Here is a 12,968-nt window from a genome sequence, read left to right as displayed (position 1 = left end):
ATAATAATAATAATAATTATTATTATTATTATTATTATTATTATTATTATTATTATTATTATTATTATATAAATTATAATATTAAAATATGTATGTTTTATTAATATTTTTAATATAATTTTTTTATAACTTTTAGAACTTCAGCAAAAGAAATGCCAAAAAGACAATTGTCTCATCTGGTCAAAATATTAATTAGTTTATAAATTTCAATATATGTATATATATATATATATATATATATATATATATATATATATATATATATTACTACAGGAGATTCTGCAGTTAATTGAATAGGTGTATTTACGGTGTATACCGCATCCTAAACGTGATTCCAGGTTTGGTTCCAGAACCGCCGTGCCAAGATGAGGCGTCAGCTGAAACTCCAGGGTCAGCGTGCCGAACCCCATCCCAAAGGCGAAGATGCCGACATGTCGGATAAAGCCACCAGGAGCTTAAAACATCACATGGACGCTTCCCGCAGCAGCGAGCGCCGACCCTTAGGACAGGAAGACGACAAAAACGACAACTACCCTTGGACGAAAGCTGCCAGCGCCACGTCGAGCGCCGTCGCAGAAACAACAGGTCAGAGGTTACGTAAGTGGGAGGGGTCCAGTTCGGAGCAGCTGCGCTCGTGCAGCATCGCCAAGCTGAGGGCCAAAGCCAGAGAGCATGAGGCGGAGATCCATGGCGCTCTGAGCTTGTCGGGTGGCGTCGTGTCGTCCCACATGCAGGAAGTTGACCACGTGGGTGATGATTGATGATTTTCCTGCTTCCTGTTTGTGCTCATCGACACGCTATTAAGACACTATATTAGGCACACTTGCAAGCTCAAGTTCCTGTGCACTTGTCACACACCTATAATTATATACTAAACTAAAACATCAATTTGCCCAACAATATTACAATTATTGAATGTATTTATGCCTTCAACATCATGTGTATTACTGTATAATAAACCATCCGTTACAATATAATCATATGTGTTGGTGTAAATGCAACCTAACTTGCTATAATGAATGTTTCTGTGTGCTTTTCAAAGACAGCTGCTTGCATGCTGACTAGAGCAGTGTAACGCTGCCCCCTAGTGGCCATTATTATTTCCCCCATGTACCGCTGCTGTTTCTCATAGTGCAGGCACGTCTATTCAACTGGCAGCCCGTGGGCCCAATGTGGACCATGAATGACCAAGAACGGCCTGCGACTTCACTTCATAACTTGGCAAAGACTAACATTTTTGCAGGAGAACAGGAGACGCTCTTGTCACATAGAGGATCTTTGATGAGGATTTTTTTTTTCAGTGTGCTTCTGTCATACAAAGGATCTTTGACTCAAGTTTTTGCCATCATTAAAAACAACACAGCTCTGTTTTTTATGTATGACTATATTTGCCCTTTGCTGAAATAAAAGTGGGTAAGTTAATTGATTTATTTAGATCCTATTCACACACAGCAATGGTCACATATTAAGGTATTCAAGCTAATGATGTCACGTGTCCTCATGTTACAAACCTGTGAGGTCTGTGGGTCATTTAATGCTGCAAAATGGGTCAGTTCTTGTATAATGTTTTTTTAATATAACATATATATGTTTTTTTTCTTCAGTGCACAAGATAATTTGAAGTTGAAACCTTGTGCACAGGAGATAAGAACCTCTGCACACCATTACATACAACTTGAGTGCACTAGATAAAAAGGGGCCCTAAAAAGGGGCCATCATCTTTCGTGGGCATACACTATCGCCCTCACTAATTTTAATATATTTAGGACTCTTTTCAGGTGTTATTAAGTGATCTTTATTATGATTTGCTATGTGTACGTCTGTAGCTAGCTAAAGAGCTAGCCAGTTAACAGGTGAGTGGTAGTTATAGTCAAATACATGTTGTGGTGATTTAAGGTTTTACTATTCGTTAAATTGCTTTTTTTAAAGAATAACATTGTTTAATTTTTTGTACTCTTTTCAGGTGTTATTAAGTGACCTTTATTATGATTTGCTATGTGTACGTGTGGTACGTTTGTAGCTAGCTAAAGAGCTAGCCAGTTAACAGGTTAGCAGTAGCTATGAAGCTAGCTAGAAAGCTTGGAATCAATTTCTAGCGACTGTTTTTTTTTATTTTTGGAAGTTATAGTTGGAAAGATAAATGTTTTAGTAGTACTTATGAGCGTTTGAATAGATATAATAACTATGTTTAGACACTCGCGATATAGTCAAATAAATGTTGGTGTGATTAAGGTTCCATTATTCGTTAATTTTTTTTTTTTTAAAGAAAAAATAATTAAATTTTTTTTGTACTCTTTTGGTCCCTACAATTGTGTTTAAATTTATTATGCCGTTTCGTACTTTGAGTTTAAATGTTTCTCTCCGTCCCACTCTAACTTGTGACGAATCAGCTGTTAGGAACACAACTCCACCACTCGCTCATTTGCTCACTCAGGTAACAAGAAGCAAACAGGACGCAGCTGCAACGCGACGCTTCCCGAACTCAGACCGCCTGTTTATCTCCACACTTGACTCTTCCTCCTTTCTCCTTCCTCCTCACTGCCAAACATTTGCACACTTTATTGAACATGTCGGCCATCCAAGCTCTGGAGCAGTGGTGCAGGTGCGAGTGTGAAGGCTACAGAGATGTGAGCATCACCAACATGACCACGTCCTTCAGGAGTGGATTGGCCTTCTGTGCCCTCATCCACAGACACAGACCTGATCTCATGTAAGTTCTATTCATCTTTGCATTAACAACTGAAGACTATACTTGAGAGGGGATAAAATAATAAGTTTTGTTTTTTGTGTGTGTGTGCAGAGATTACGACTCTTTACGTATGGAGGATGTGTTTGACAACAACAAGCTGGTGAGACAACCTCTTACATACTGTTGACAATGTTAAGCTTTGCTTCTTCCTACTCCTTTTGGACATGTGGAACTGTGAACTGATTATGTGATGCATTCAATTGTAATCTGATGCATGTTCAAATGAAATAAAACCATTACCATTACAATGTTAAACACTTTATAGCACTTTATTACACCGCACAAGCCTCAAACATCAAGACAAACAGTCGAGGGTTCATGTAGATTTAGATTTTTAATGTGTGCTAAGTACAAGTCCTTGTCAAATAGAGGATCTGCATTTTTGTGGGAAACTCCTAAAAACAGCAGAGAAATCCCATCTTTTAGAAGACCTTTGACTCGCATTTATCCCCCAAAAATTGCTTCTGGGCGGCACGGTGGTATAGTGGTTAGCGCACAGACCTCACAGCTAGGAGACCAGGGTTCAATTCCACCCTCGGCCATCTCTGTGTGGAGTTTGCATGTTCTCCCCGTGCATGCGTGGGTTTTCTCCGGGTACTCCGGTTTCCTCCCACATTCCAAAAACATGCTAGGTTAATTGGCGACTCCAAATTGTCCATAGGTATGAATGGGAGTGTGAATGGTTGTTTGTGTATATGTGCCCTGTGATTGGCTGTCGTATAAAGAAGCTATGTCTAGTGCTTTTTGTTGTAGATTCCTAAAAACAGTCCTTTAGAGGATTTTTGACTCGCATCGTTTCATTTCTGACGCCATTTTGAAATCCAGTACTGTCTTTTTTGTCCACTTGGCCTGGTTTTGTTATATTAACCTCCAAAGCCGGGACTTTTCCTTTATTATTTAGATGCTTTTTCCACCATTTTCCTGTTCAGGATGGTGTGTGTGTTCTGTGAAGGACTTCTCATGAAAGTTCACTTCCTGCAGCACCTCCACGGCTATTTTGAGCACTTTTTGGAGTAGTGGAGATGCTCCACGTAAAGGAAACATGAGTTTGTGGTAGTAATGGACACCCGTGTATTTTTCATGAAGTGTCACGTTTCTTTTTTTACGGGTCTTGTTAGATAACAAACGTGTTTGTCATTGTGTATATCTTGTTAGAACGTTTTAATAAGCATGTCCCGGCTTGGTGCTGAACAATACTCCGTCCTGCTTATCCTTCACAGGAAGCACACTATTCATTCTGTAGACTATTTAAAGACATTTGTATTGTCTGACTTGTGACGCATGAGATGGCCTACAAATGTCGATGTTTTCTTCTTCAAGGCTTTTCAGGTGGCTGAGGAGAAACTGGGAATCCCGGCTCTGTTGGACGCAGAGGACATGGTGGCCTTAAGGATCCCGGACAGGCTCAGCATACTCACTTACGTCTCTCAGTACTACAACTACTTCAAAGGACGCACCCCCCGTGAGAACACCGCGAGTATGATATGACTGAATATGACAGAAATAATCTCCAACTTTTGATTAATTTAAAGGGGACCCATTATGCTTTTTTGACCTATAAATGTTGTTAGAATGTCGTATTCTCGTGTTAAACGATGCCAAAGTTTCAGATAACGAAGTTTACGCGTTTGCAAGTGAGCCCTGAAATAAGTTAGGGACGGCTAAAAACGCTCGGTTTCAGAGGGCGTTGCAAAACTGTTATTTTGTGATGTCACACACAGACAGGCTTCCTTATATGGGCGTGGAAGTAAGCCAGATTCACACTTTGCTTTTCTGTTTTACGAGGTCAGAAGTTATTGTGTTTGGTGATTCCCAGCAAAATTTGTTAACGGTGTTTCACGCGGAAGCAGTGCGCTCTCGCCAGGAAAGGTACATTAATCCACAGAGGATGTCTGATAGTAGTAGTAGTAGTAGTAGTCTTGCAAAAAACAAGTGCGTAGAACAGACCGTTTAGACGGGAAGCACAAATCAAAGGAAATGCAGCTGAATAGGGTCAAATTCTGGAAGATCTAGAAAGTTTTAAGTGCTGGTTATTGTGTGGAGCTGCTCTATAGGAGTCCACAAATTAATACATAGGGTTGAAAAATGAGCATAATAGGTGTACACAGTAGCCTAAGTTGCAACGCGATGATTTATCTCTCTGAAGCTTCAAGTGTGTTTTTTTATTTGTGGGAGGAGTTAAGAGGCCATCAGAGGGCTCCAAGGAGGCGCCATCAGAGAAGAAGAATCTCCCGGTCGCCGTCCAAGCCTCGTTCTCCAAGAATCAGACCCCTCCTACTGTCGCCACGACACGGACGTCGCCGAAGCCTGCATCTCCTGTCAGTTTACGGCCGCAGTCACATCAGACGTAATATATCCACTTTTTTTTTAAATAAATATAAATACAGAGTTTAATGTTGTTATTAGTATCAACATTTCAGCATTTTTCCTCATTGTGGTCTTCCAGATGCTGCGAGTGCTCAGGAACCCTCCATGCAGGAGGCTACAAACCCGGCAAAGACCCGGACACTTTTACTTGCAAAGTCCACAAAGAGAACAACACCAAACCGTCCTCCGAGGCTCGTATCACGACCAGACCTGGGATGTCAAATTTTTCCACGCAGCTTCCACCACAACCCCAATCGGTCCATCCCGCACCTCCAACCCACTACTGGACGGCGTCAGCGCAGAAGACACAAGCAGCCCGGCAGAACTTTTTCCTGGAGACATCGACAACTGATTGCAGGAAGTCGACGGAGCCATGGGGGCAGCTAATGTTCCCGCAAAAACCAGATGCCGACCGGGGTAGAAATGGAAAGAAACCGGCACAGGAAAACTGCAACAATAACAACAAATATTTATTTCCTGTTTGCTCTGGAGAGACATGGTAAACGCTGCTGATTTATTTAGCTTTTACATGCTATTCATCTCTTTCTGTACTTTTTTTTTGCATCCAGTTTATCCGTAAAGTCCAGTCTGCAAATGCTTGAATTCAGCAAAACCCCAGAATCAAACGTTCTAAGCACCGGCAGTGAAGAACCTGCATGTTCTACGGCAATCAAGTGTGACACCATAACAGAAACATCCACTAAAGGTTAGCTCATTCATCTTAGCCATTTATTTATGGAGTTTCTACTGTATTTGTTGTATGTATACTAATACTTTTTTCCTACAGGTCCACTCTGTGACATGCAAATTAGGCCCAAATTTTTCCAAATCACACCACAACTAAGGTAAATAAGCAGCAATATTAGTTATCCATCCTCTTGTTTCTGGGAGCTGCTAAATATAGCATGCTTTCACTTTTGTTGTCCTCTTTTTCGACTGATTACGCTCAACTTCCTTCTTTCTCGCAAGCAGAGATGATGACTCCACCGACGGAGAACATGGCTCGATATCCACGCCATTCTACAGCGCAACGAGGCCTCCGACGTCAGCACCAGTTACCTTTCCACCAGCTCACCATGGACGTCTAGGTGATATAAAAAAAAATGATGTAATTCAAATGGAAAGGATGTAAAAGACACATCTTACACCAAGAAGATGTAAATCTTCCTCTTCTTATTCCACTAGATCCCCCCAGGAGGCGCTCGTCTGTCAAATCCCCGGCAAGATGGCCGGCTTCGGAATCCACACCATCATCAGGTACAGCTTCTCTTGCCAAAAATATCACCCAAAACCACAAACAGTATGTTTATTTATATGCACCGTTTTTGTTGTTTTGCCTATAAATAGTTTGCGTGGCCCAACCAGTTATTAAAATCGCTTTTTCCAAACCACTTTATACGGATACAAAACCCAATATGTCATATTAAAACATATGACAATATGTTTCCTTCCGGTGCTCTTAATTTGGTTTTCAGTTTCCTGTTTTGCTTCTGCTGCTAAGACCTGGAAGAAGCAGCTGTTGGTAATTGTTAATCAGGCTACCATTCAGTTCAGTCAGGCCTCATTATGGAGTTGCTGCATTGGCTATGGACTTTACTACCTGCTTTTTGGTGAGCATTTAGCTGGGCTCTACAAGCAGCCTTTGCATGTTTGTCACTCACACATTTGTGTGGGCTTCTGCTACTTGCTAGGGTCTCCTTTTCCCGCTGAATTAAAAAAAAAAAAAAAACTTTATTGATTGCACCCGAACAATGTTCTTAAATGTAATGTTGGGGTGGTGCTACATGCTGTAATAGCAGAACATGTTGTAGACCAGGTGTCTCAAAGTCAATTGACCTGAGGAGGTGGGGGGGTGCTGGGGGTAGTGTACGGGTGAAGCTGGGCCTCCTCATGGGGTTACACACACACACACACACACACACGAAAGAAGTTGCTACAGAATTAAGATAAGAGATGCCTTTATTCAAGACTGCATAATCTGCATTATTTATTTATTTATATTTATTTAATTTAATTTTTATTTATTATGAGTCTTTGACATTTGTGGAACCTCTTAGAAATTTTGTTTTTATTTATTTTTTTTTTGAGAAGTGCTATGACCATTTTTTAGGCACAAATCTCACAATATTAAAGAATCCTGGATCCAGACAATGATCCGGATTGCTCCCAAAATTGAATCCGGTCTTCCATATCCTGTTTTTGACAATTCCTGAAAATTTTATCCACATCCATTCTGTACCTTTTATGTTATTTTGAACAAACGCTGGCAAAACACCACCTATGGAGGTAATAAATGGTTATATTAATCATTATTATTATTTTGACATTAAAAATTGCACATATTTTATATTTAATACATCAATAAAAATCTGATGTGTTATTTGGAAGCCAAAAAAGCTGATTCATTTAGGGAGCAGAGTCAAAAGAACCAGCTTCCTTAAACCGGATGGGATTCCCATACTAATGACCACTATCGCCCCCTAGTGTATCGGACGTGCACAGCATTTGCTGAACGAAAACTAACCAAACTGAACTATTTCGGGACTGTTCTTAGTGCGTGAAAACGTACTGATTGACACACCGTGGCGGCCATCATTGTTGATAAAATGTCAGTTTTTAGGCAAAGTTGGATGTGACAAAAGCTGCCATAAAAGACCCATCTAATCCTATTTTATCTACCTCTTAGGTGCTAAAAAGGGAAAGTATTTGTCACCCACCGACGCCTCCAGGACTGAAATGAGGTCACCCTCTGTAAGTTCCCTCCATTAAGTCTCTTAAGAGATTAATTAACAGCGCCACACATGTGCTGTCAAAAAGAGGGGAGACAAATGGACATTTTACATTGAGCTTTTTTTTTTTTTTTTTTTTTTAAATTAAACCACTTGAATGTGACTCTTTGTTTTATATCAGCGCGAGTCTTATCACACCCCAGCGGAGCAGATTGAGAGCAAGCTGAGCGACATCGAGGCAAACGTGGCGCGCTTGGAGAGAGAAGGCGTGGAACTGGAGAAGAAGCTTCGCCGCTGTGAGGAAGGTACTCGGTTTCACATTTGAACGCACCAGCCCATTATAAGAAAAGAAAATAATAGGTTTTCTGCCATTTTTTTTTGGGATAGGAAAATCCAGAAATTAAAAATATATAATCAATGTAACATTGCAGATACGAAACCCAGATTGTGAAAAATTTAGCACAATAAAAATATAATATCCATCTCACTATCTACCCCTACTTCCCACCCGTCAACTGCATTCCAACTATGTAGGAATATTTTGGTTCCAAAGGGTCCAACATCAGAGGGGCTCAGAGTAGAGCCGCTTCTCCTTCACGTCGAGAGGAGTCAGTTGAGGTGGCTCGGGCATCTAGTCCGGATGCCTCCCGGACGCCTCCCTGGTGAGGTGTTCCGGTCATGCCTGGCCGGAAAAAGGCCCCGGGACAATCCGAGGACACGCTGGAGGGATTATGTCTCATAGCTGGCCCGGGAACGCCTTGGTGTCCTCCTGGTGGAGCTGGAGGAGGTGGCCGGGGACTGAGACTGCTGCCCCCGCGACCCGGACCCGGATAAGCGGAGGAGAATGGATGGATGGTCCAACATCATTGGCTTTTTCTCCATTTGACTTTTTAACTTGACAAACTGCAGTAGTTGGGCCTGAGTTCATTGCGCCCTCTAGTGTTTACCTTTTGGTGAACTCATTACTTTAATTACTGTAAATATGTTTTTTTTCTACTGTATATTTTTTTATTTTGTATTTAAATGAATCTTGTTTCATTTTTTATTTCTTTACATGTTTTGACCTTAATGTGATTTCAAATTAATTAATTTTCTACCGAGAGTGGGTGCTGGAGCCTATCCCAGCTGTCTTCAAGCGAGAGGCGGGGTACACCCTGGATTGGTCGCCAGCCAATCACAGGGCACATATAGACAAACAACCATTCACACTCACATTCATACCTTTTTGGAATGTAGGAGGAAACCGGCCGAAGGTGTAATTGAACTCTGGTCTCCTAGCTGTAAGGCCTGCGCGCTAACCACACGACGTGCAGACCCAACAACATATCCATCTATCTATTTTCTATGCTGCTTATCCTCACAAGGATTGTGGGTATGCTGGAGCCTATCCCAGCTGTCTTCGACCGAGAGGCGGGGTACACCCTGGACTGGTGGCCAGCCAATCACAGGGCACATATAGACAAACAACCATTCACACTCACATTCATACCTATGGACAATTTGGAGTCGCCAATTAACCTAGCATGTTTTTGGAATGTGGGAGGAAACCGGAGTACCCGGAGAAAACCCACGCATGCACAAGGAGAACATGCAAACTCCACACAGAGATGGGCGAGGGTGGAATTGAACTCGGGTCTCCAAGCTATGAGGCCTGCAAGCTAACCGCTCGGCTTGCTCTACTTAAAAACGACTATTTAAAATGAAAAGTACATTGAATGTTTAAATTGATGCCATTATGAGTTACAATTGACTACATTCAATATTGCATTTTAAACTGTACAAATAGTAGCTATTTAAAGGGGAAGTGCGCTTTTTGTGGAATTTTGCCCATCATTCAAGACCCTTTTCTGTACATTATAACACAAGAAAACAAGTTAATTTCAGCTAGCTTACAAAGGACGTAATCGTAATCTATTTTGAGTATGAACCTCTACCTGAGGACAGGAGCACATCTCTTGTGCTGGAAGACACAGCTATCAAAAGGAGAGCGGACATTGTAAGTGCTAGCATACAGAACTAGCATACAGTAAGTATGTGTATCAAAGGAAGAGTCAGTAGTGTTTTAAATCCTCAAAATATAACAAGATACTGCAACTATTACATGTTATCATCAGTGTACGTGTTAATGCGTGATCACAGATCACATGATCATGTCGTCAAAATAGGATCAACCCAATGAAGCTAGGTCAAATTAACTCGAAAGGGGAAGTGCACGTATTAACATCACATTTGTGTTTTTTCAGAGGGGGAGACCAACTTGCTGATGGACCCACTGATGGTTGACTGGTTCATTCTCATCCAGAAGAAGCAAACGTTCATCAGGAGGGAGTCAGAACTTGTTTACATGTGAGTCTTGATTCAATTTTGGGGCAGTTCTGTTTCAAACTTCCATAAAGAAGAAGAAGAAGAAAGGAAGTTTTACATAGACTCTACACCGATGTTCTATTTTCGGTATGTTTTGTGGTGGGTTTCAGTGCCGGGACTCAGGATCTGGAGAAGCAGCAGCTACGAGTCGAGCAGGAACTCCGCAGCCTGCTGGAGAAGCCTGGTAACAATCTGGTTCTTGAATGATCCGATGCTTTCTTGCTTTGAACCGGCATTCCCGTGCACGTAACAGATCACGGCAAGACCACAGAGGAGCGAGCGCGGGAGAAGACTCTGATGCGGAGGCTGATGGAAATCGTGAACGGCAGGAACGCCATCGTGGAGGTTCTGGATGACGACCGACTCAGGTGAGGAAGATTCAGGTTTTACAAATGTATGTTCCAAATGAAATGTTTCAGAGCAAGTCATCCATCAACTTGTAAAACTACAATAATCAAATGCATAGGCAATTGCGTAGTAACATCATGAGAGATTTTTTTTTTTACGCAAATTTCTAGGGAAGTGGCGGAGGACGAGCAGTTGAATGCCATGATGACAAATTTAGGTAAGTAGTATTTATAATTGTCGATATAATGTTTGGACTCACTTTACAGTAAGATACACAAATACAGTAGTTACCGAGGAATTCATGACTAAGCTACATACATTTAGAGTGGTTACTGAGGAACTAATGAACTGACTAGAGTAGTTACTGCAGAACTAAGGCACAGAAATTTAGATACTGAGGAACTAGGGCACATTTAGAGTGGTAACGGAGGAATTAATGAACTGACTATAGTAGTTACTGTGGAACTAAGGTACAGAAATTTAGATACTGAGGAACTAGGGCACATAACTTTAGAGTAGTTACTGAGGAAATTATGAACTGACTAGAGGAGTTACTGCGGAACTAAGGTAGATAAATTTAGATCCTGAGGACCTAGGGCACCTAACTTTTGAGTAGTTACTGAGGAACAAATTAATAGAATAGTTACTGAGGAATGAAGGCACACATTTAGAGTGGTTACCAAAGAACAGCGTAGTTACTGAGGAATTAAGGCATAGATTTAGTCACATGCATTCAGTTACTGAGGAACAAAGGCACATTTTGAGTAGTTAACGAGGAACTAATTAATAGAATAGTTACTGAGGAACTAAAGCACACTTAGAGTAGTTACTGAGGAATTAAGGTATAGATTTAGTCACATGCATTCAGTTACTGAGGAACAAAGGCACATTTTGAGTAGTTAACGAGGAACTAATTAATAGAATAGTTACTGAGGAACTAAAGCACACTTAGAGTAGTTACTGAGGAATTAAGGCATGGATTTAGTCACATACATTCAGTTACTGAGGAGCAAAGGCACATCAATTTAGAGTAGTTACGGAGGAACTAATTCATAGAATAGTTACTGAGGAACTAAAGCACACATTTAGAGTAGTTACTGAGGAATTAAGGCATAGATTTTGTCACCTACATTCAGTTACTGAGGAACAAAGGCACATACACTTAGAGTAGTTACCGAGGAACTCATTTGTAAAATAGTTAGAGGAATTAAGGCACGTGTTTAGAGTAGTTACTGAAGAACTGATTAATTACTGAGGAACTCAGGCACACATTTAGAGTAGTGACCAAAGAATGGAGTAGTTACTGAGGAATTAAGGGCATAGATCGTCACATACATTCAGTTACTGAGGAACAAAGGCACATTTTGAGTAGTTACCGAGGAACTAATTAGCGGCAGTTACTGAATAACTCATTTGAGTAGTTACTGAATAACTTGGACACAACTGTAGAGTAGTTACTGAACTGAATAGAGTAGTTGTCGATGAACAAAACACATATTTAGAGTCCTCTAACGACTGTTATTTTGTGTACCTTATTGTAAAGTACTACTTAATGTGTTTTGTTTAGTTTTGGTACACGTTTGATCCACGATTGAGGTTTTTTTTTTGTGGTTTTTGTTTTCTTTGGTATCACTAGGGTTAAAGAGAGACAAACCTAAAAGGAAATCCTCCATCTCAAAACTGTTTGGTCGAAGAAGTAAGAGAAGAGTGGAATAATCTAAACTTTACTCACATTGGCTATTCACTTTCATAATTTCATTTTCAGCCATTTTCCGGAATAACAACACCATTTACTTTACCATGACTAATTCCAGAATATCAGTTTGGTGCTCCGCTTACAACAAATGTTCAGTTTAGGTTTTTTTTTTTTCCTGCTAGTACATAAACATTTGTGCTAAGTGTGGCCTTGGCGGAGGCCCGGTTGTGAGTGTTTGTGTTTATTTAGGCTTGCAGTGTAACGCTAGCTGATGCTTCCATGGAATATTCACACATTGTTACTGCAGCCGTTTGTTATATTATACCCATAATATACCCAGGGCAGGAATCGCAACACATTAAAGTATTTTTACTTACATTTGACACTTTTTTTTTTCTTTTATGTCACTGTGTGGTGCTTTAACGAGTGGTTAATTGTTTAAAAAAACCTCAGCCTATCAGGTGGCGCCGGGTCAAAAGTAGGTCACCGACTGTTCAAATCATTTTGTGCACATTAGACACACGTGTAATCCTTCCACAGTCTTCCAGCCAAATTGAAATTATTTCATTAATAATTCCAATAATGGATTTTAACAAATTTCCTGTAACGAAATTAGCAAGGAAAAAGGGGGGGGGGGGGTTAATGAAGTAAGCCACAGTGTTCCCCTCCGTTCTGTACTGTAGGTGGCAGCCTGGCTTTGCTTCCTGGCTAACAC

The 12,968-nt window shown here is 40.8% G+C and overlaps 1 protein-coding gene across 1 annotated transcript; it reads left to right on the top strand.

Annotated features, from left to right (window-relative positions):
* The first annotated feature begins 765 nt into the window (after positions 1 to 765).
* micall2a (mical-like 2a) lies at positions 766 to 12,631 on the top strand. Its single transcript, XM_078797331.1, is given in 16 exon segments — positions 766 to 1,413; positions 2,435 to 2,710; positions 2,801 to 2,849; positions 4,070 to 4,226; positions 4,919 to 5,618; positions 5,686 to 5,822; positions 5,904 to 5,961; positions 6,089 to 6,204; positions 6,302 to 6,373; positions 7,803 to 7,867; positions 8,027 to 8,150; positions 10,089 to 10,191; positions 10,320 to 10,393; positions 10,463 to 10,577; positions 10,728 to 10,774; positions 12,194 to 12,631. Coding segments are annotated over 15 exon segments (2,040 nt in total). The 5' UTR covers positions 766 to 1,413; positions 2,435 to 2,567; the 3' UTR covers positions 12,274 to 12,631.
* The last annotated feature ends 337 nt before the right edge of the window (positions 12,632 to 12,968 follow it).

The sequence above is a fragment of the Doryrhamphus excisus genome, linkage group LG16 (assembly GCF_037039965.1).
Source record: "Doryrhamphus excisus strain RoL-2023G ecotype Guam linkage group LG16, RoL_Dexc_Guam_v1.1, whole genome shotgun sequence".
NCBI lineage: Eukaryota > Metazoa > Chordata > Actinopteri > Syngnathiformes > Syngnathidae > Doryrhamphus > Doryrhamphus excisus.
The sequence above is the reverse complement of the archived record's forward strand: the minus strand, read 5'-3'. Positions and strand labels throughout refer to the sequence as shown.